The 20,704-nt window shown below is 42.9% G+C and overlaps 1 protein-coding gene across 1 annotated transcript in view; it reads left to right on the top strand.

Annotated features, from left to right (window-relative positions):
- Positions 1–20,704, top strand: part of gpr179 (G protein-coupled receptor 179) — a 54,139-nt gene that overhangs the window by 15,854 nt on the left and 17,581 nt on the right. The window contains exons 5-7 of the mRNA XM_037689912.1: positions 14,200–14,296; positions 18,101–18,321; positions 19,605–19,673. Of these exons, the coding sequence (XP_037545840.1) occupies positions 14,200–14,296; positions 18,101–18,321; positions 19,605–19,673 (387 nt within the window). The remainder of the gene's footprint in view (positions 1–14,199; positions 14,297–18,100; positions 18,322–19,604; positions 19,674–20,704) is intronic.

Raw genomic sequence — 20,704 nt, forward strand, 5'->3', positions numbered from 1 at the left:
GTTTACATGGGATTAGTGAAGACTCTGTCATTTTAAGAAACTCCCACCAAGCTGTCAGAGAGGAGCTGATATTGATGCTTTTAAAGCATTCCTGTTGTTTTATGTTTGAGCTAATGAATGGAAGGTCCGAGATCATTATATTATTGCAAAGTGTCTGTTCTACGTCTAGCCAGGGTTCATCAAGGGGTGTGTGTTTTATCCATTTTGAGATGTATTCTAGCCTGTTGGCTAGAAAATAATAATAAAAGTTGGGTAGTCCTAGTCCTCCTTTATCTTTGGATTTCTGTAGTGTTTTTAATCTAATACGAGGGCGTTTATCTTTCCACAGAAATTTAGAAATAGAGGAGTCCAGGGATCTAAACCAGTCAGATGATGGTTTATTTGGGATCATTGAGAATAAATAATTTATTCTAGGCAAAACCATCATTTTTATTGATGCGATCCTTCCCATGAGAGATATGGGTAAAGATTTCCATCTAGCCAGATCATCCTCAATTTTCTTTAAAAGTGGGGTGTGGTTTAGTTTTGTTAAATCTGCTAATTTAGGCGAAACTTTGATACCCAAATATGTAATATTCCCTGACTGCAGTTGTGTAGTAAGTGAATTGTTGAAAGAGCAATTAATTGGTAGAACTGTGGATTTTAGCCAGTTTATAGAGTAATCTGAAACTTTTGAGAATGAGTTTATCAGTCCAATAACCTGAGAGATGGAGGTTTGTGAATGCCGGAGGAAGAGCAGCACATCATCAGCATATAGACTGATTTTGTGCTCTATGTTCTTGCATTTTATGCCTTTAATATCTGTAGTTTGCCTGATTGCTGCAGCTAGTGGTTCGATGAAAATAGCAAACAGTGAGGGGGAGAGTGGACATCCCTGCCTGGTTCCCCTTTGCAGAGCAAAACTAGCAGATATTTGATTGTTTGTCCTAATGCATGCTGAAGGAGAACTGTATAATATTTGTAACCAATTTATGAAATAGTTTCCAAAACCAAATTTATGTAAGGCTGCAAATAAAAATTTCCAGTTAACTCTATCAAAAGCTTTTTCTGCATCTAGAGAGAATATTGCAGTTTCAATATTTTTACTGTAAGAATAATCTATTAAATTAAATAATCTGCGTGAATTTGTGGCTGAATGTCTCCCTTTCATAAAACCAGTTTGGTCTGGATGTATTATTAGAGGAGTTACCTTTTCTAATCTTTTTGAGAGGGCTTTACAAATTATTTTAAGATCAACGTTGATAAGAGATATTGGACGATAACTGGTAGGTAATACAGGATCTTTGCCTGGTTTTAACAGGAGACTAATGTTGGCAGAATTTATATTTTTTGGAAGACTGTTACTTTTCTCAGTTTCTTGCAGCATTTTGTGAAATAGTGGAGCCAGGATATTCCAGAATTCTTTATAGAATTCTGCTGGGAATCCATCTGGACCTGGAGCCTTTTTATTGGACGTGCTTTTGAGGGCTTCCTGTAGTTCCACTGGTGTCAGTGGTGAATCCAGCTCCATTGTTTGACTATCTGATAGTTTAGGAAGTGTTATTTTATCCAGGAATTCATTAATTTCATTATCTGATGGGTTTATCTGGGGCGAATACAAGTCTATAAAAATCTCTGAAAATGCTGTTAATTCTTTCAGGATCGTAAACTGTATTCCCAGTCGAGTCTTTAACACCAACTATAGTTGTTTTTTCCTTATTTGTTTTGAGCTGTTTAGCTAGAAAGCTACCTGACTTATTGCTCTGTTCAAAATTTTCGATTCTAAGTCGTTGTATTAAGAATTGAGTTTTTTTGTTAATACATTCTTTTAATTCCAATTTTGCTTTACGCATTTTATCCAGCATTTCTTCATCTTGAGAGGCTTCTAACGATTTAATGGTTTCTTCTAGTTCCTGAATATGTTTATTTTCTTTTTTCTTCTTTTGTGATGAGAATGAAATTATTTTACCTCTCATTACAGCTTTACCTGCCTCCCAGAGAATAGATGCTGAAGTTCCAGGCACGTCATTATACTCCAGATATGAAGCCCACTCTTCTGTAAAATATTTGATAAAATCTACATCTTCAAGCAGTGATGTATTAAATCTCCAGTTTATACTTTTAGGGATTTCTTTTCTGTTTGCTAGATTTAAACAGACAGGAGCATGATCACTGACAGCTATAGGGTGAATCTCAGTGTCTGAGATGTCCGTCAACAACGAGCTGCTGACTAAAAAATAATCCAGACGAGAGTAAGAGTGATGGACAGAAGAGAAGAAAGTATACTCTGTACGATTCAGGTGAAGAGATCGCCATGCATCACAAAGTCCATAATCACTCATGTACTGTTTAACTATATTTATGGACTGCCAACTACGCTGAGTTCGTGCTCTACTACATCTGTCTAATTCTTCATTTAGACCAAAGTTGAGGTCACCTCCAAGTATAAGTGAGCAATCCAAGTGATCAGAAAGTGCTGAGAAAAAATCATGAAAAAAAGAGGTGTCATCAACATTTGTACTGTATCTATATATATATATATATATATAAACAAAGAAAGAAAAAATAAAGAACTCATCGTTGGACCGAACCTGGCCCATCCGTGGACCTGACCTGGCCCACGGGTCATACGTTGAACAGCCCTGCTTTAAACCAAGCTGTTGTTCCTTTTAATAAAGGCATGGAGTGATGTCCCGTTCCCTGAACAGCTGACTGTTAACATACAGTTTATCTACAGCCACCGTAGCTCTGGTGCCCTCAGACGAATTTTTTCCTGATTGGAAATAAAACTCGCCTCCGATCGAGTATTTCTTTAGGAAACTGATCATTAACGCTGAAATCTTTCCCACGCAGCTCTCTGCCCTGACTTCTCACCTGCTCTTTCTGTTTATAATGCTCAAATTTAGCTATAATTGGGCGAGGTCGCTTGTTATCGGGCCTCTTACCTCCGAGCCGGTGAACACGATGGAAAGTGAACTTTTTTACGGTCTCACTTGGGAGTTTCAGCTCACGTTGGATAAACTCACGGATCGTAGCTTCTGCGTCTTCCTCTCCTCTTTCAGGGATCCCAGAGAAGACAAGATTATCACGCATACTCCGAGCTTGAAGGTCCAGGATGGACTCTTTCATTTTTCTGTTTTCTCCGGATATCTGCGTCATCCTCTCTGTGAGATCTTTAACGTCTCCCCTCAGAGATTGGTTTTCTGCACCTAGGGACGCCACCTGAGCTTGGCTGAACTCCAGAGATTCCATCAACGCTTGAAATTATTTGTGGAGAGCTTTAACGAGAGCCAGTCGGGCATCTAAACTTGATAATTTTTTGTCGATGGACTCCAGAACATCGGTGAAGCTTTTCTCAGGAGACGTGGACGTGCTTGGTAACTCTAAATTGTCCCTAGGTGTGAGTGAGAGAGTGAATGGTTGTTTGTCTCGTTTGTCTCTATGTGTCCCTGTGATGGACTTGCGACCCTACCAGGGTGTACCCCGCCCCTCGCACAGTGATTGCTGGACATGGGCACCGGCGACCCCCGTGACCCAAAATGGAAGACGCAGGTAAAAGATGAATAAATGAATGGATGGATTGAATTTGATGCGTGCATTTTCCAGGACATCCTTGTAAAAGAGATTGATGATCTCAGTGGATTTCTATCTGGTAAAATAAAGTAATAAAAAATAAATGTAAGTCAAACAATGTTTACACTGCATCATAAAATCAAAACACTGATAAAATGTCAGAATTGCCTGAAGACCGAATGCTGATCTTTGAGGTTGGGGACTGGAAAATTGGATCTTCAAAACCATTTTCTTAAAAACTGCTAAAAAGGTCCCATGATTTTTTTTTCCCTCAATGAAATTACTTTTGTAATACTATTGTCATAAATGAAATGGGATTCAAATTACTTGGGGATCTTTTCACAGATTTGAGCTTGAATGACACCTTTTATGGAATGGAAAAACTGGGAAAACATTGGGAACAATGGGTGAGGGTGAGGTTCCAATTAACCCACGTTCAGGTGAGGAACATCAAGTTCCTTGTTGTTTTCTGTAGGTTTGAATATTCTAATTTAAATAATTCTGTATATCTTTATTATATTTTATTTTATCCCCTTAAAAATAGATGTCTGCCATACATATCCAGTCTGACCAGTGTATGTCAGGTACATAAACTTTTTAAGAAGTTCAAGATGTTTCCACTTCTCCCTGGGCTGCCACCTGGGCTTTTACCCAAGGAGCTCGGCCGGGCACAGCCCAAAGAGGAGAAATGTGTCCCCCTTCCCATGGGCACACCACCTGTGGGAGGGGTCAAAGGGGTCAGGTGCAATGTGGGATGGGTTGTGGCCGAGGGCGGGGACCCTGGCGGTCTGATCCTCGGCTACAAATGCTGGCTTTTGGGACATGGAATGTCACCACTCTGGTGGGGAAGGAGCCTGAGCTGGTGTGTGAGGTTTAGAGTTTCCGGATAGAAATAGTCGGACTCACCTTGACACATGGCTCTGAAACCAGTTTCCTTGAGAGGGGTTGGACACTTTTCCACTCTGGAGTTGCCCCTGGTGAGAGGCGCCGAGCAGGAGTGGGCATACCTGTTGCCCCCCATCTTAGTGCCTGCACGTTGGGGTTCACCTCGGTGAACAAGAGGGTAGCCTCCCTCCGCCTACGTGTGGGGGGACAGGTTCTGACTGGTGTTTGTGCTTATGCGCAAACCAGCAACTTAGAGTATCACCCTTTTTGGAGTCATTGGAGGGGGTACTGGAAAGTGGGCCTCCTGGGGACTCCCTTGTTCTGCTGGGGGACTTCAACACTCACGTGGGCAATGACAGTGTGACCTGGAGAGGTATGGTTGGGAGGAACGGCCCACCTAATCTGAACCCAAGTGGTGTTCTGTTATTGTTCTTCTGTGCTCGTCATGGATTGTCCATAACGAACACCATGTTCAAGCATAAGAGTGTCCGTATGTGCTCTTGGCACCAGGACACCCTAGGCCGCAGTTTCAACTTTGTTGTCGTCTCATCTGATCTGCGGCCACATGTCTTGGACACTCGGGTGAAGAGAGGGGTGGAGCTGTCCACTGACCTGATGACCAGATGGTGAGTTGGCTTCGATAGTGGGGGAGGATGCCGGTCAGACCTGACAGACCCAAACGTATTGTGAGGTTCTGCTGGGGACGTCTGGGAGAGTCTCCCGTGAGATGGAGCTTTAACTCCCACCTCTGGGAGAGCTTCAAACATGTTCCGGGGAAGGTGGGGGCATTGAGTCTGAGTGGGCCATGTTCCACACTTCTATTGTCGAGGCGGCTTATTGGAGCTGTGGCCGCAAGGTTGTCGCTGCCTGTCGCAGTAGTAACCCTTGAACTGGTGGTGGGCACCAGCAGTGAGGGATGCTGTCAGGCTGTAGAAGGAGTCCTTTCGGGCTTTATTGGCCTGTGAGACCCCAGAAGCAGCTGATGGTACCAGCGGCAGTCCAAGCGGCATGCTGCTCGGGTGGTCGCTGAGGCAAAAACTTGGGCGTGGGAGGAGTTCAGAGAGGCCATGGAGAATGACTTCCATATGGCTTTATGGCATGGAGGGGTGGTGGGGGAGGGGTGGCAGTGGGGGAGTACTCTGGGATTATGGGGTACCGGGCCCTTTGATACAGGCTGTTAGGTCCCTGAACAACCGATGTCAGAGCTTGGTCCGTATTGCCAGCAGTAAGTTGGGCTCATTCCCAGTGAGAGTTGGACTCTGCCAAGGTTGCCCTTTGTTACAGATTCTGTTCATAACTTTTATGGACAGAATTTCTAGGCACAGCCAAGGTGTTGAGGGGATCCATTTTGGTGGCCTTAGGATTGCTTCTCTGTTTTTTTTGTTTTTTTTTTGCAGATGATGTGGTCCTATTGGCTTCATCAGGTCGTGATTTACAGCTTTCGCTAGAGTAGTTCACAGCCGAGTGTGGCGCGACTGAGATGAGGATCAGTTCCTCCAAATCCGAGGCTATGGTCTTGAGCCAGAAAAGGGTAGAGTGCCCTCTATGGGTCGGGGAGGAGGTCCTGCCCCAAGTGGAGGAGTTTAAGTATCTTGGGATCTTGTTCACGAATGAGAGAAAACTGGAGCGTAAGATCAATAGGCGGATAGGTGCAGCATCAGTAGTGAAGCGGGCACTGTGCCGGTCTGTCATGGTGAAGAGAGAGCTGAGTCAAAAGGCGAAGCTCTCAATTTACTGGTCGATCTACGTTCCTACCCTCATCTATGGTCATGAGCTTGGGTTGTGACCGAAAGAACGAGATCTCGGATACAGGTGGCCAAAATGAATTTTCTCTGCAGGGTGTCTGGGCTCTCCCTTAGAGATAGTATGAGAAGCTTGATCATCCGTGAGGGACTCCGAGTAGAGCCGCTGCTTCTCCACATCAAGAGGAGCCAGTTGAGGTGGCACAGGCATCTGGTTAGGATGCCTCCTGGACACCTCCCTGGTAAGGTGTTCTGGACACGTCCCACCGGGAGGAGATCCAGTACACACTGGAGGGACTATATGTTTCTTGACTGGCCTGGGAGTGCCTTGGGATTCCCCCAGAGGAGCTGACCCAAGTGGCTGGGGAGAGGGAAGTCTGGGCCTCCCTACTTAGGCAGCTACCCCTGCAACCCGACCCCGGATAAGCGGAAGAAAATGGATGGATGGATGGATGAAGATGTTTCAAACATTCACACTCTCACTCAGAATGGTTGTTTGTCTCTATGCGTCCCTGTGATGGACTTGCGACCTGTCCAGGGTGTCCCCCACCTCTAGCACAGTGACTGCTGGATATGGGTACAAGTGACCCCTGTAACCCTGAAATGAAGTAGCGGGTAAAGATGATGGATGGACAGATGTTCAATCTGTTATTTATAAGTAAAATTTGAATTATGGCTCTTAAATTTTTTATATCTAAATGTAATTTGTGATTTTAAAAGTATAATTTCAAGTCTGAACATTATGGGTGTTGCAACCAAAAAATGCTATTATTGAAGGCTAATAGAGTAAACAAAGTGGTGTCTTCTTAATCTTCTTCTTTTTCTTTTGGGTTTTCCCTCTCAACAAGTCATCCACCTCCATCTCTCTCTGTCCTCTACATCCTCTGTACTCACTTCAACTATCTCCATGTCCTCTCTAACTACATCCATATATATTCTCTTTGTCTTTTTTCCAGACATCTGCAATTCTAACATCCTTCTACCAATATACCCACTGTCCTTTCTCTGGACATGTCCAAACCACTGTCCATCCTATGGGCATGTCCAAACCACTGTCCCGTCTCTGAACATGCCCAAACCATCTCAGTCTGGCCTCTCTAACTTGATCTACCAATTGTTCAACATGTGCTGATGATCTCATTCCTAATCTTATCCAGCCTTGTCACTCCTAAGGAGAACCTCACCATCTTTATTTCTGCCACTTCTAGTTTTTTCTTCTGTCTTTTTGTCCATGTCTCTGTCTCCAGAGCATACAACATAGCTGGTCTCACCACTGTCTTGTAAACCTTTCCTTTGACCTTTGCTGACACCCTTTTGTCACCAATCACTCCTGATTCACTCACTTACTTTGCTCACATATGATTGTGCAGCTACCCATTCAGGCTGTCACATTGTAAAGTTTGCAGATGATACTGCGGTGGTGGGATGCATCAAAAACAATGATGAGTCCAGCTACAGGCAGGAGGTGGAACATCTGGAGAGCTGGTGCAAAGAGAATAACCTTCACATCAATGTGAAAGAGACAAAGGAGATGATTGTGGACTTCAGAAGGAACAAACACACCTACACCACCCTGAACATAAGAGGATCTGCAGTGGAAGTGGTCTCCTGCTACAAGTAATTGGATGTACACATGAATGATAACCTCAGCTGGGGCAACAACACTTCCAGCCTGATCAAGAAAGCTTATCAGAGACTACTTCCTCAGGTGGCTGAGACGAGCTGGACTGGGAGGCTCAGTCCTCACCTCCTTCTACAGGTGTGCAGTGGAGAGCATCCTGTGCTGCAGCATCAACGTGTGGCATGGAGGCTGCACAGCTGCAGAAAGAAAAGCTTTGCAGAGAGTGGTGAAGGCTGCACAGAAGTCTGTTGGAGTCAGTCTCCCCACCATCACAGACATCTACACCTCCAGATGCAGGAAGAGGGCCACCTGCATCATGAAGGACCACACTCACCCAGCACACACACTTTTTGCCCCACTCCCCTCAGGAAGGAGGTTGAGGCGCATTAAGTGTAGAACCACTAGACTGAGGAACAGCTTCTACCCTGAGGCTGTTAGACTCATAAATCTCTAACCAGAATAATCACTGTGGAAAATCACATCATGTTGCTGCTGATCTGTTTCATGTTGCTGCTGATCTGTTTCATGTTGATGTGTTCATGCATGCTCATCTACTCACACAGACTCATGCTCATGTTCATGCTGATGTTCAATGTAATGTTTTTATGCTACTAGTGCTTAGTGTATTTTTAGTTGATGTTTTTCTTAGTTCATATTTTGATGTTATCATTGTTTTTCATTTACATTTTATTGTTGGATGTAACTGGGACCCTGTGTACATAATTTTGAGCCATCACATGTACCACATGTGGTGCGAACGACAATAAAGTATCTTTGACTCTCTGACTCTGAATGAAACTTTTCTCCATCCTGCCTGGACTCTCTTCTTCACCTCTTTACCACACTCCCCATTTTCCAAGACAGTGGACCCCAAGTACTTAAAGTCCTGCACCTTTGTGACCTCTGCTCCTTGTAGCCTCACTGTTCCACCAGTTTCCCTCTCATTCACACACTTGTGCTCCCTAGTTGCTGCTTTAGTAAATAGAGTGGTGTGATTTGATTATATGGTAAAATGGTCTGCTACACTTTTTTGTGCCAACTCGAAGGAGCCAGCAGGCAGACACAGGTTGAGTGAGCTTGTGTGAGTTAAGCACATGCAAGATACATTGTTGTTTGCACAACTTAACATGCGTACACACATCAGTCTCACTGCTTGCTCAACTTGATGGCACAAATATACTCCATTCAACTGAGTTTCCATTTGACCATGAGAAGAATTAAGTCGTTTGCCATCTGTAATCCATGCAGTGGTAAAGTTCAACATGTGCCATTAGGTCATTTGGCATCCGCTGAGGGGATTGTGAGTTTTGAACATATATGTGAGAAGCCAGTGTGTGCATGTATGTTTGTCTTTGCTGGGGAACAGGATTTCTCTAGAAAAAGATAATGCTCTCACTAGAGGCTTTATGTATCCATTTAGCTTTTAGCTTAGATTAACACAGAGAGAATCCAAGCCACTGTGTGTGTGTATGTGTGTGTGTGTGTGTGGGGGGGGGGGGGGGGCATCTTGTCTCTGTGTCTCGACTGACTAAAATGAAGCAAGCATCAGAGAGAAATAGAATGAGAGCATAATGTAACCCTGATTTTAACCTTAGTTCAGTCAGGTGCTTTTAGCTCCGCAGTGCAGGATAAACATGATGCTGCTCATTGTCATATTTCATGGTGATTTGAACCTAGGACACCCTTAATGTTGATCCTACTTTGCTTCATGCTCTTAGCTTTTTGTTGCTTTTTCCTGTTCATTTAAATATTCAAATTTATATTGGATGCAAAATCAAGCAACAGCCATATCAATCCCAGTTACCTAGGTGACAATAAAAGTGAGTTTGCTTTGCCAAAATGTTTTTTTTATTCTTTACTGCTAAATGTAAAATTATTCATCTGCAGTCTTAAAACCAATGACCTGTTTTTAGAAAAACACATTTATTCAGCGTTTCACTAGATCAAGATTCAAATCTCCATCCATCCATCCATTATCTTTACCCGTTTATTCCATTTTGGGGTCACGGGGGTCGCTGGTGCCCATGTCCAGCAATCACTGTGCGAGGGGCGGGGTACACCCTGGATGGGTCTCCAGTCCATCACAGGGCCACATAGAGACAAACGAGACAAACAACCATTCACTCTCTCACTCACACCTAGAGACAATTTAGAGTTACCAATCAGCCTAACATGCATGTTTTTGGTCTGTGGGAGGAAACTGGAGTACTCGGAGAAAACCCAAGCACGCAAGGAGAGAACATGCAAACTCCACACAGAAAGGCCCCTGGACCGGGGTTTGAGCCAAGGACCTGCTCGCTGAGGCAGCAGCTCTACCAGTTGTGCCACCATGCTAGATTCAAATCTCATTACAGTCAATTCTATCCAATCATAATGCAACACTATCACATGGTGCAGCGTACATTATTCATTCATTCATTCATTCATTCATTCATTCATTCATTCAACCTTTATTTAGACAGGTTAATCCCATTGAGCCTCGAGGACTCATTTAGAAGAGAGACCTGATTTCAACAAAGAATGATGAAAACAATGGACAAAAGCAACAACAATAGACAATTATAAAAAGGCATACAGATTTATTATTATCCATTATTATTTATTTATTATGAAATATCAATTGGTACAAAAGATGTTTATCTGAGAAAAACCAGCAGATTGAGTCAATTATTCCCTTGGCATAATCCTCCTTCCTGAACAGTACACTAGTGAAAACGGAAATTAACAACTTTTTTACTAGAAAAAAAAAAAAACTTTACTAGAACCAGAACCAGGCTCAGGATGGCCAGTTATCCACCTCAATTAACTTGGGTTAGAGAGAACAGGAAAAACACACAGACAGACAGAATAATTGGTCCAGGTGTACTCTCTATGTGAAGTAAGACAAAGAAAAATATGTTAATGATAGAAACAATTACACAAATAAACACGGAGAACAGAGTTAGCACAGACAGCAGCAGAGTGAGGATATATGCTCTGTCTGTCCTCCAGCAATCTAAGCCTATAGCAGCATAAAACTAAGGGATAACCCAAGCCAACGCCAACTATAGGATTTATCAAAAAGGAAACTAGTTGCCAGGAGGGTCCTGCATATGCCCCATAGACTTGGAGGCATGTCACTTCCTAACTTTATGCGCTATTATTGGGCAGCTAATGTCAGATTCTGGTTGGGTAAGGACACTCCCTCTCCTATTGGGTGGCCTTGGAAAGGGCCTCAGTTAGATCCATCTCTCTTTCTGCATTATTCTGCTCTTGGCTGCCCTTTAAACAGTCAATATTAACCTACACTTCTCACCCAATTGTGATTTGGGCCGTTAAGATTTGGAATCAGTTCAGGAGGGCATTTAACTCTCCAGAATTACTGTTTTTGGCACCTGTGTCAAATAATCATATGATTACTCCCTCATTAACTGATACAGCTTTTGACACCCGGGTCTTGAGGGGAGTGCATTCACTTTGCGATCTAGATTTGCCTCTTTTGAAAAGCTGGTACAGAAGTGTAAGATTCACAAGTCACATTTTTTTTTAGATATCTGCAGCTGAGACATTTTGTGCAATCTAACACAGATTGTTTTCCTTTGTACCCCCATCCCCTAAACCTTTTGTAGCTAAGATTTTGGAGTACAGGTCAGATAGCAAGAGGACCCTCAGCAAAATTTATACACTGCTCAGTTCTTACCATGAGTCCCTTTAACTGAAATGGGAAGTGGACTTGTAGGAACTCATATCAAACTATTAATCTGGAAAAGGATTATTAAAAACATTTCCTCATCTTCAATCTGTCTGAGGCATTCTGTAATTATATTCAAAGTAGTGCACAGGTTGCACTGGTCCAAAGACAAGCTGTCCATGATCAAGGCTGACCTGGACCACGCATGCAACTGTTGCAAACAAACTCCAGACATACTCTTGCATACATTCTGGACCTGTCCCAAACTGCAGACTTTTTGGCAATCTATTTTTGACACCTAAAAAATTAAATGTGGTCCTCTGGACATTCAAAAAACAAAACAAAAAAATTGTAGAAATGTTTCATCTTCACAGAAGATCAACATCATCAGGCCAGGACTTTGCGGTCTACACTCATCTCCAGGCCAGCGGTCACTCTTTCAGGGATGAAGATGTTCGTATCCTGGATAGAGAGGAACGATGGTTTGAGAGAGGAGTAAAGGAGGCCATCTTTGTGAAAAGTAACCGTCCATCATTAAACAGGGGTGGAGGCCTCCGTGTTCATCTGTCCCCCTCTTACAATGTTGTTATTGCTAGTATCACTCAACCTCCTGTGAATAGTAAACAGCCATCAGGGTGCTAATGATCCATCATTTCACTCACTCCTCCCAGGCTCTGATCGAGGTGGCAGCTTCAATTTCTCCTCCCCCGTTTCTTTCCTTCTTCCTGCTCTGCTCTCTGTCTGTCTGAAGCGCCTGGGTCTCATCTCCCGAACATAAATTAAGAAGATTATGGATTTGGTATCGTGGGCGTTTAACTCTATTGATAAGATTTTTTCATCAAAGCGACAAGGTCCTGGGGAACCGGCATGTCCAGCTGAGACTCACGCTGTGGGGTACGTCATGGATTCGTGGGGAGTGTGGCAATCGATGTGCATTACAGTACTGTCTCAAGAAGATGTTGAAGACGTTTACATATTTGGACTTATGATAGCAGGGACTCTGCTTTTTGGCATCGGCGGGGCTCTGTTTTATCGACTTTTGAAGAAGACAGCGGGAGCAGTTTTGGCCATGGAACAGCTTCCGAGTCCGTGTGAAGGTCTGGTCCTCGCTGTGGGAACTTTAAATCGTCTGGTCTACGAGCTTAACCGTAAGGTGGAGGCGATTGAGAATCGCAGACCACCTGCGGATTCTGGGACTCGTCAGCGTGGTGGGTTCGACCTTGAAGGAGACTCATAGCATGGATCAGTGAAATTAAATTCCACAATTAGGCTTTTTTGGAACCAGAACGCCCAGATGGACTAAAGGCTGAAGAAAAAATCTGTCTGCCTGAAGAAAAACAAATATTAAGCTTATCTAATCTGACTCCCAATGGCCTCGGAGACAGGCTGACTATCAAATTTCTCCTGGGACATAAGTACCCAAGGACAAAAGCTTCATCTATCGCAACACCCCCCCATTTTTCATTGTTAAGAGGAATACCTGGAGCAAATGATTTTTTGAGTGCCCATTGGACAGGCCACCACTGCCTCTGCCTTACTCCTTTCTCCTAGTGTATAGTTTAGGGTGCTGGACTTGGGGTGAAACCCTCCCAGCAGTGAGGAGCTTTCAAATCTTCATGTCAGTGGCTTCTATGACCTCCTTTGGTGTGTCATAGTGTGTATAAATTGATATACGAGAGATGTTAAAAATTTAAACCACAGCAGGGTGGCACCGTGGAGCAGTTGGTAGAACTGTTGCCTCTCAGCAATAAGGTTGCTAGTTCAAATCCCGATTCAAATCCTTTCTGGGTGGAGTCTGCATGTTCTCTCCGTGCTGTGTGGGTTTTCTCCGGGTACTCCGGTTTCCTTGCACAGACCAGAAACATGCATGTTAGACTGATTGGTAACTCTAAATTGTCCCTAGGTGTGAGTGAGAGAGTGAATAGCTGTCTGTCTCATGGGTCTCTGTGATGGATTGAAGACCTGTCCAGGATGTACCCCGCCTCTCGCACAGTGATAGCTGGACATGGGCACCAGTGACCCCGTGACCCGAAAAGGAAACAGCGGGTAAAGATGATGGATGGCTGGATGGAAACCACCGCAAACTTGCAAAAAGGTGGTCATGCACCAAAATGCATAGACTACATAAGATAGTTTTTGATTAGACCAAAAATATCTTAGAAAAATTCCAGTGCTGCAGCACGGTGGTGCAACTGGTAGAGCTGCTGCCTCTCAGTGAGCAGGTCCCAGTTCAAACCCCGGTCCGGGGGCCCTTCTGGGTGGAGTTTGCATGTTCTCTCCATACATGCATGGGTTTTCTCCGGGTACTCAGGTTTCCTCCCACCAACCAAAAACATGCATGTTAGGCTGATTGGTAACTCTAAATTGTCCCTAGGTGTGAGTGAGAGAGTGAATGGTGTTTGTCTGTCCCTGTGATGGACTTGCAACCTGTCCAGGGTGTACCCAGCCCCTTGCACAGTGATTGCTGAACATGGGCACCGGATACCCCCGTGATCCAAAATAGAAGAAGCGGGTAAAAGATAATGGAAATTCCAGTGCTTTGATGTCCCATGGTCATGGAGTTAGATCTAAAGAGAGCTGCAACTGCTGCAATAGGTTTCTCTACAATGTATTGACTTGGGGAGGGTTACATGCACCTGTTTCACTTTCATATTTTTAAAAAACTTTTTGTTTTTTATTTGTTAAAATCCGGAAAGGCAATGAATTTTTTTAACTCATCTTTTTTATAGTGTGTGCCAGTTTCGGGTCGGGGCTTTCGACTGGGTCAGTACTGCTGCCGCTGTAAGGAGGGATACTACAACCCTGACATTCCTCCAGAGGACTTGGGTAAGTCAGACAACATGAGACCAATTCAATAATGCCAGAGATTTCAGTTCTGCTCACTGAACTATTCAATTAGTCAATAAAGCTTTGGGTGTCTTGATCAGATAGAAAGGCGCTATGTAAGTACAATCCATTTACCATTTAAAGAGTGGTATCAATTAAGACTGAAAATATATTTAATCTTAAAGTTCAGTAGCTGTTTTATCTCATTAAAGCTAATTTTGCCTCCACCACATTATTCTTTGGGCTTCTCCATTTTCAGGGGTCGCCACAGCGAGTCGTCCTCCTCCATCTCACTCTGTCCTCTGCATCCTCTGTCCTCTGTCCTCACTCCATCTACCTCCATGTCCTCTCTAACTACATCCATATATCTCCTCTTTGTCTTTTTCCTGGCAGCTTCATTTCTATCATCCTTCTACCAATATACCCACTGTCCCTCCTCTGGACATGTCCAAACTATCTCAGTCTGTCCTCTCTAACTTTATCTCCCAGTTGTTCAACCTGTGCTGATGATCTCATTCCTAATCTTATCTATCCTTGTCACTCCTAAGGAGAACCTCAACATCTTCATTTCTGTCACTTCCAGGTCTTTCTCCTGTTTTTTTTTTTGTCAAGACAGGAAAAAGAACTGTAACACCACAACTAGTCTCACCACTGTCTTGTAAATCTTTCCTTTGACATTTGCTGACACATTTTTGTCACAAATCACTCCTGAAACTTTTCTCCATCTACTCCATCCTGCCTGGACTCTCTGCCTGACCTCATCTGTTAGTCGGTCCATCACCAGAGCAAATGAGATGGGGCTCAGAGCTGATCCTTGATGCACTCCTACCTCCACCTTGAAGCTGTCACTCCACACATTCACTTCATCAGCATCCTCAAAGCAAAGATGGTGTTTGTGCTACTCTTTCTTAACATGAAACCATCTTCTGCTCACAGTCACATCTTGTATAAGTATAAGCTCTCTCAGATCTGCGTCAATGTGTCATCAGTTTTATTCCCCTGTACTTGCTACAACTCTTCATCATCTGTGTTCTTAGAAATGGGCACCAGCACACTTCTCCATTTCTCTGGGATTTGATCATTCTCAACAATGCTTTTACAGTGCCTTGCAAAAGTATTCGGCCCCTTGAACTTTAACCTTTTGCCACATTTCAGGCTTCAAACATAAAGATATAAAATTTAAATTATTTGTGAAGAATCAACAACAAGTGGGACACAATCGTGAAGTGGAATGAAATTTATTGGATGTGTCAAACTTTTTTAACAAATAAAAAACTGAAAAGTCGGGCGTGCAATATTATTTGGCCCCTTTACTTTCAGAGCAGCAAACTCAGTCCAGAAGTTCAGTGAGGATCTATGAATGATCCAATGTTGTCCCAAATGACTGATGATGATAAATAGAATCCACCTGTGTGTAATCAAGTCTCTGTATAAATGCACCTGATCTGTGATAGTCTCAGGGTTCTGTTCAAAGCACAGAGAGCATCATGAAGACCAAGGAACACACCAGGCAGGTCCGAGATACTTTTGTGGAGAAGTTTAAAGCCGGATTTGGATACAAAAAGATTTCCCAAGCTATAAACATCCCAAGGAGCACTGTGCAAGCAATCATATTGAAATGGAAGGAGTATCAGACCACTGCAAATCTACCAAGACCCGGCCGTCCCTCTAAACTTTCATCTGGAACAAGGAGAAGACTGATCAGAGATGCAGCCAAGAGGCCCATGATCACTCTGGATGAACTGCAGAGATCTACAGCTGAGGTGGGAGAGTCTGTCCATAGGACAACAATCAGTCGTACACTGCACAAATCTGGCCTTTATGGAAGAGTGGCAAGAAGAAAGACATTTCTCAAAGATATCCATAAAAAGTGTTGTTTAAAGTTTGTCACCTGGGAGACACCAAACATGTGGAAGAAGGTGCTCTGGTCACATGAAACCAAAATCCAACTGTTTGGACACGATGCAAAATGATATGTTTGGCTTAAAAGCAACACAGCTCATCACCCTGAACACACCATCCCCACTGTCAAACATGGTGGTGGCAGCATCATGGTTTGGGCCTGTTTTTCGTCAGCAGGGACAGGGAAGATGGTCAGAATTGATGGAAGATGGATGGGGCCAAATACAGGACCATTCTGGAAGAAAACCTGTTTGAGTCTGCAAGAGACCTGAGACTGGGACTGAGATTTATCTTCCAACAAGACAATGATCCAAAACATAAAGACACATCTACAATGGAATGGTTCACAAATAAACGTATCCAGGTGTTGGAATGGCCAAGTCAAAGTCCAGACCTGAATCCAATCGAGAATCTGTGGAAAGAGCTGAAGACTGCTGTTCACAAACGCTCTCCATCCAACCTCACTGAGCTCCAGCTGTTTTACAGGAAGAATGGGCAGAACTTCAGTCTCTCCATGTTCAAAACTGACAGAGACAAACCCCAAGAGACTTGCAGCTGGAACTGCAGCTGGAACTGCAGCTGGAACTGCAGCTGGAACTGCAGCTGGAACTGCAGCAAGAGGCGGAGCTACAAAGTATTAACGCAAGGGGGCCCAATAATATTGCACGCCCCACTTTTCAGTTTTTTATTTGTTAAAATGTTTGACACATCCAATAAATTTCATTCCACTTCACGATTGTGTCCCACTTGTTGTTGATTCTTCACAGAAAATTAAATTTTATATTTTTATGTTTGAAACCTGAAATGTGGCAAAAGGTTGAAAAGTTCAAGGGACCGAATACTTTCTCAAGGCAGTGTATACTGTAGGTGAAGATGGTTCTACAAGGTGCTGACTCAAGGGGGCTGACTAAAATTACACACCAGTTTTCAGAACTTTATTTGTAACAACAAATAATAATTAATAAATAAAAAATAAAAACATGAATTAGTTTCCATCCATTATCTTTATTTGCTTCGTCGTTTTTGGGTCACGGGGGTCACTGGTGCCCACACTCAGCAGTCACACTGTGAGAGGTGGGGACACCCTGGACAGGACTTCAGTCCATTGCAGGGACACAAATAGAGACAAATGAGACAAATAGAGACAAATGAGACAAACAACCATTCACTCTCTCTCTCACCTAGGAACAATTTAGAGTTACAATCAGACTAACATGCATGTTTTTGGTCTGTGGGAGGAAACTGGAGTACCTGGAGAAAACCCACTCAGCGCAGAGAGAACATGATGCTCAGGATGGGAGACTGCGACGAAATGAAGATTCAGCGCCGTCTGTTGGCTTACCCTTAGAGAACTTTACTAATTGACTTTTTATGTATGTGAATGTTTTTGCACAGTGCCTCAGATCACTTTTGTTGTGATTTGGTGCTACATAAATAAACTGAATCGAACATGCAAACTCCACCCAGAAAGGTCCCGGGCTGGGATTTGAGCCGGCAACCTTCTCCCTGAGAGGCAACAGCTCTACCAACTGTGCCACTGTGCCGCGCTGAATCATTTTCACACTCCACCCTGCGCCGGTTTGTAACATCAGATCGTAGTAAAACACTTTTGAAGTTCGTGGTTGTTTATGGAAAAGTTCAAAGAGTTTGAATACTTGTGTAACGCACTGTACGCACAACGTAGACGTGGAGAAAAATCTGTGAGCACATAAAGTGTTTTATACCTTACCATCTGTGATAACCCCCAAAATAGAAGAAACAAGTGGCTAACATTAGACATCATTTGGCATGTTTGTTGCCAAAGCTTATGTAAGAGCTGCAGGTTACAGAGGCCACTGGTTTGTCACGTTGTTTTCTAGCGTCATGTGTGTGGTGTTAATGCATGGATCTGGTTCACTGCAGACGGAGGCCCTGTGAACAGCAGTGACAGCAGTGGTACGTGTTACCCGAACATGCCCATCTGTCTCCCATGCTGGCCGGGTTGTAAGAGCTGCCAGGACAGCACCCCTTGCTGGGTGCAGGAGGACCGGCCGCTCAGGGCCGGAGTGCTGGCCCTCCAGGGGGTCTTTATGTTCCTCATCTTGGTCAGCATGATGGTAGCCTACCGACACCGCCAGAACCGGGTGAGTCACATCTCTTGGCTCAGATGGAATTCAGACATCGTGGTAATCTGTTCCTAACGCTGAGACATTTGATGCAAAAACATTTTTCATCACATTAAATCTGCAGCATCTTAAAACCATTTTGTGAGGGGTCAAAGGTGACAAATGATACATTTGTTTGGGAGGTCATACAAAATGTGAAAATGTTTATGTTCAAATACATGTTTAAATTCTGTCCTATGCACTATTGGATGGAGAAGACCCAAGGAAGCTTCTTGGATGAGAAGAGAACTATTTTCAAGAGAAAAAGAAGCCCAAGACAAAGTAGCATCATCCCTTTGTGGTAGAATATAAGTATTTATTCCAGGTATTAAATGTGTGTCCGCCCTCTCCCACATCGACAGTCATATCAAAATGGTTCAAACCACCAAAGTCCAGCACAAAGTCTGAAACTCCTCAACACAAAGAAACTGTCCGATGACCTGACTGAACATTGTTGGATTTATACCTGGATTACTGAGCATGGACTTTGATGTTTGGAAGCAGTTTGAAATTACTGACAACGAGGGAGAGGGCCGGCACCAGAGGAGAGGGCGTGCTCCAGAGGCCATCTTAGCACCAACATAACTGTTTTTTTCCACTTTGGTTTACGCTGTTGATGGAGAATCAGTTTTGTTTGGTGTTTCCTTGACTGATTCTCAGCACAAAACCATAAACCGTCCAGATGACCTGGCTGAACATTGTTGGATTTATACCTGGATTATTGGAGTGTAGATGTGTGTAGATGTGCATCAAATGACTACTTTCTGAGAGTTTCATTAAAATCTAATTAGTGGTTTGTGAGATTTTTTGCTAACAAACAGACAAATGAAGAGACACACCCTCTTACTTTCAGCGATAAGCACTAATGAATCAATAGATACATAAATACTAAAAATAAGTCACATGATTGTGAAGATATTTGTTCTCTGTTTTGTTCATTCTACTTTTACAAGTTTGGTGTTTAGGTGTTGAATTTACTTAGAGCTAAAAAACTGAATCAGTAACAAACCCAGACTCACTATATTCATTTTTCATAAGCTCATCTTTGTAAATAAAACACGTGGTTTAGCTCTTTGGTTTTGGACTGTGGGTGCAGGTTACTAGACTTTTCATGGACCTTCAGAAAGAGCACAACGTAACCCGACAGCAGGGTGTAATCTGATGAGTGGAGTATTTTAAAGCATGTTGGCTTCACAGATGACAGGACTGTGAATCTTTGAATTTAATTTTAATGTTTTTTCCTCCTTCTCCTTCCTCTTCAGAGGATCCGAGCTTCTGGTCTTCTGCTGCTGGAGACCATCCTGTTTGGCTCTCTGCTCCTCTACTTCCCGGTGAGTCTCCAAACGAGTCCGAGGGTTGCAGATTAGAACTCTTTCCAGGTGACCGCACAGCCCTGCTCCAAGGATTATTTCATAATGGACTATTTCCAGGAGGGTGAATGTGGTGTGTTAATATGTAACGGGGGTGGCTGGGTACATAGACGTTCCATAACGTTCCTCGGCTCCAGTGATCATTTTCCAATCAATCTTTAGATTCATGTGGCCCATTAAAGGGCTGTTAGCATGACAACTGCTGTGCTTTATTTGTATCCGATGAAGAGAGCATGTTACTGCAGACTGAAGCATTGTGTCCAAAGAAATGATTTAATGTGAAAAGTGTGTGTTGAGATGTTACCGGTCCAGCAGCTCTGCTCTTCTGAACCACATCCTGTAATTTGTAAAAACAACAAGTGATCGTCATTTAGCACCAACTTATTAAAAGTAAACTGTGTAAAGTGTACTCAACCTTTTAGTCAGCTGTTAGTAACAAAACAAGGCAGCAGGTGAAACAGGTCAAACTGTGAGATCTTTATACATAAATAAAAATACTCCTGGCTGGCATAGGAGTGGTTCTCTGAGGATAACGGTTATTAAAATCAGTCCCTACCACTCAGCTCAATTTATCTTGTTGTTCTCTACAACCTGGAATTTAAATGGATCTCTCTTTGATTATAAGCAATGAACAAAATATACTCTATTTTAATGAAGTTATTATATCAATATATATGTAGTTATAAATTGGGTAATACTACTAAATATTTTAAAACTACAGTAGTCACTCGTTTATCGCTGGGGACCCGTACTTTGAAGACCCGCGATAAGTGAAAAACTGCGAAGTAGTAATATTAGTACAAGTAGTAAGTAGAAGTTTATTTTATTATATATGTATATATATGTATATATATGTATATATATATATATGTATATGTATATATGTTTATATATATATGTATATGTATGTATATGTATATATATATATATATGTATATGTATATGTATATATATGTATATATATGAATATGTATATGTATGTATGTATATAT

The sequence above is a fragment of the Nematolebias whitei genome, chromosome 16 (assembly GCF_014905685.2).
Source record: "Nematolebias whitei isolate Nwh7 chromosome 16, NemWhi1, whole genome shotgun sequence".
NCBI classification, from domain to species: Eukaryota; Metazoa; Chordata; class Actinopteri; order Cyprinodontiformes; family Rivulidae; genus Nematolebias; species Nematolebias whitei.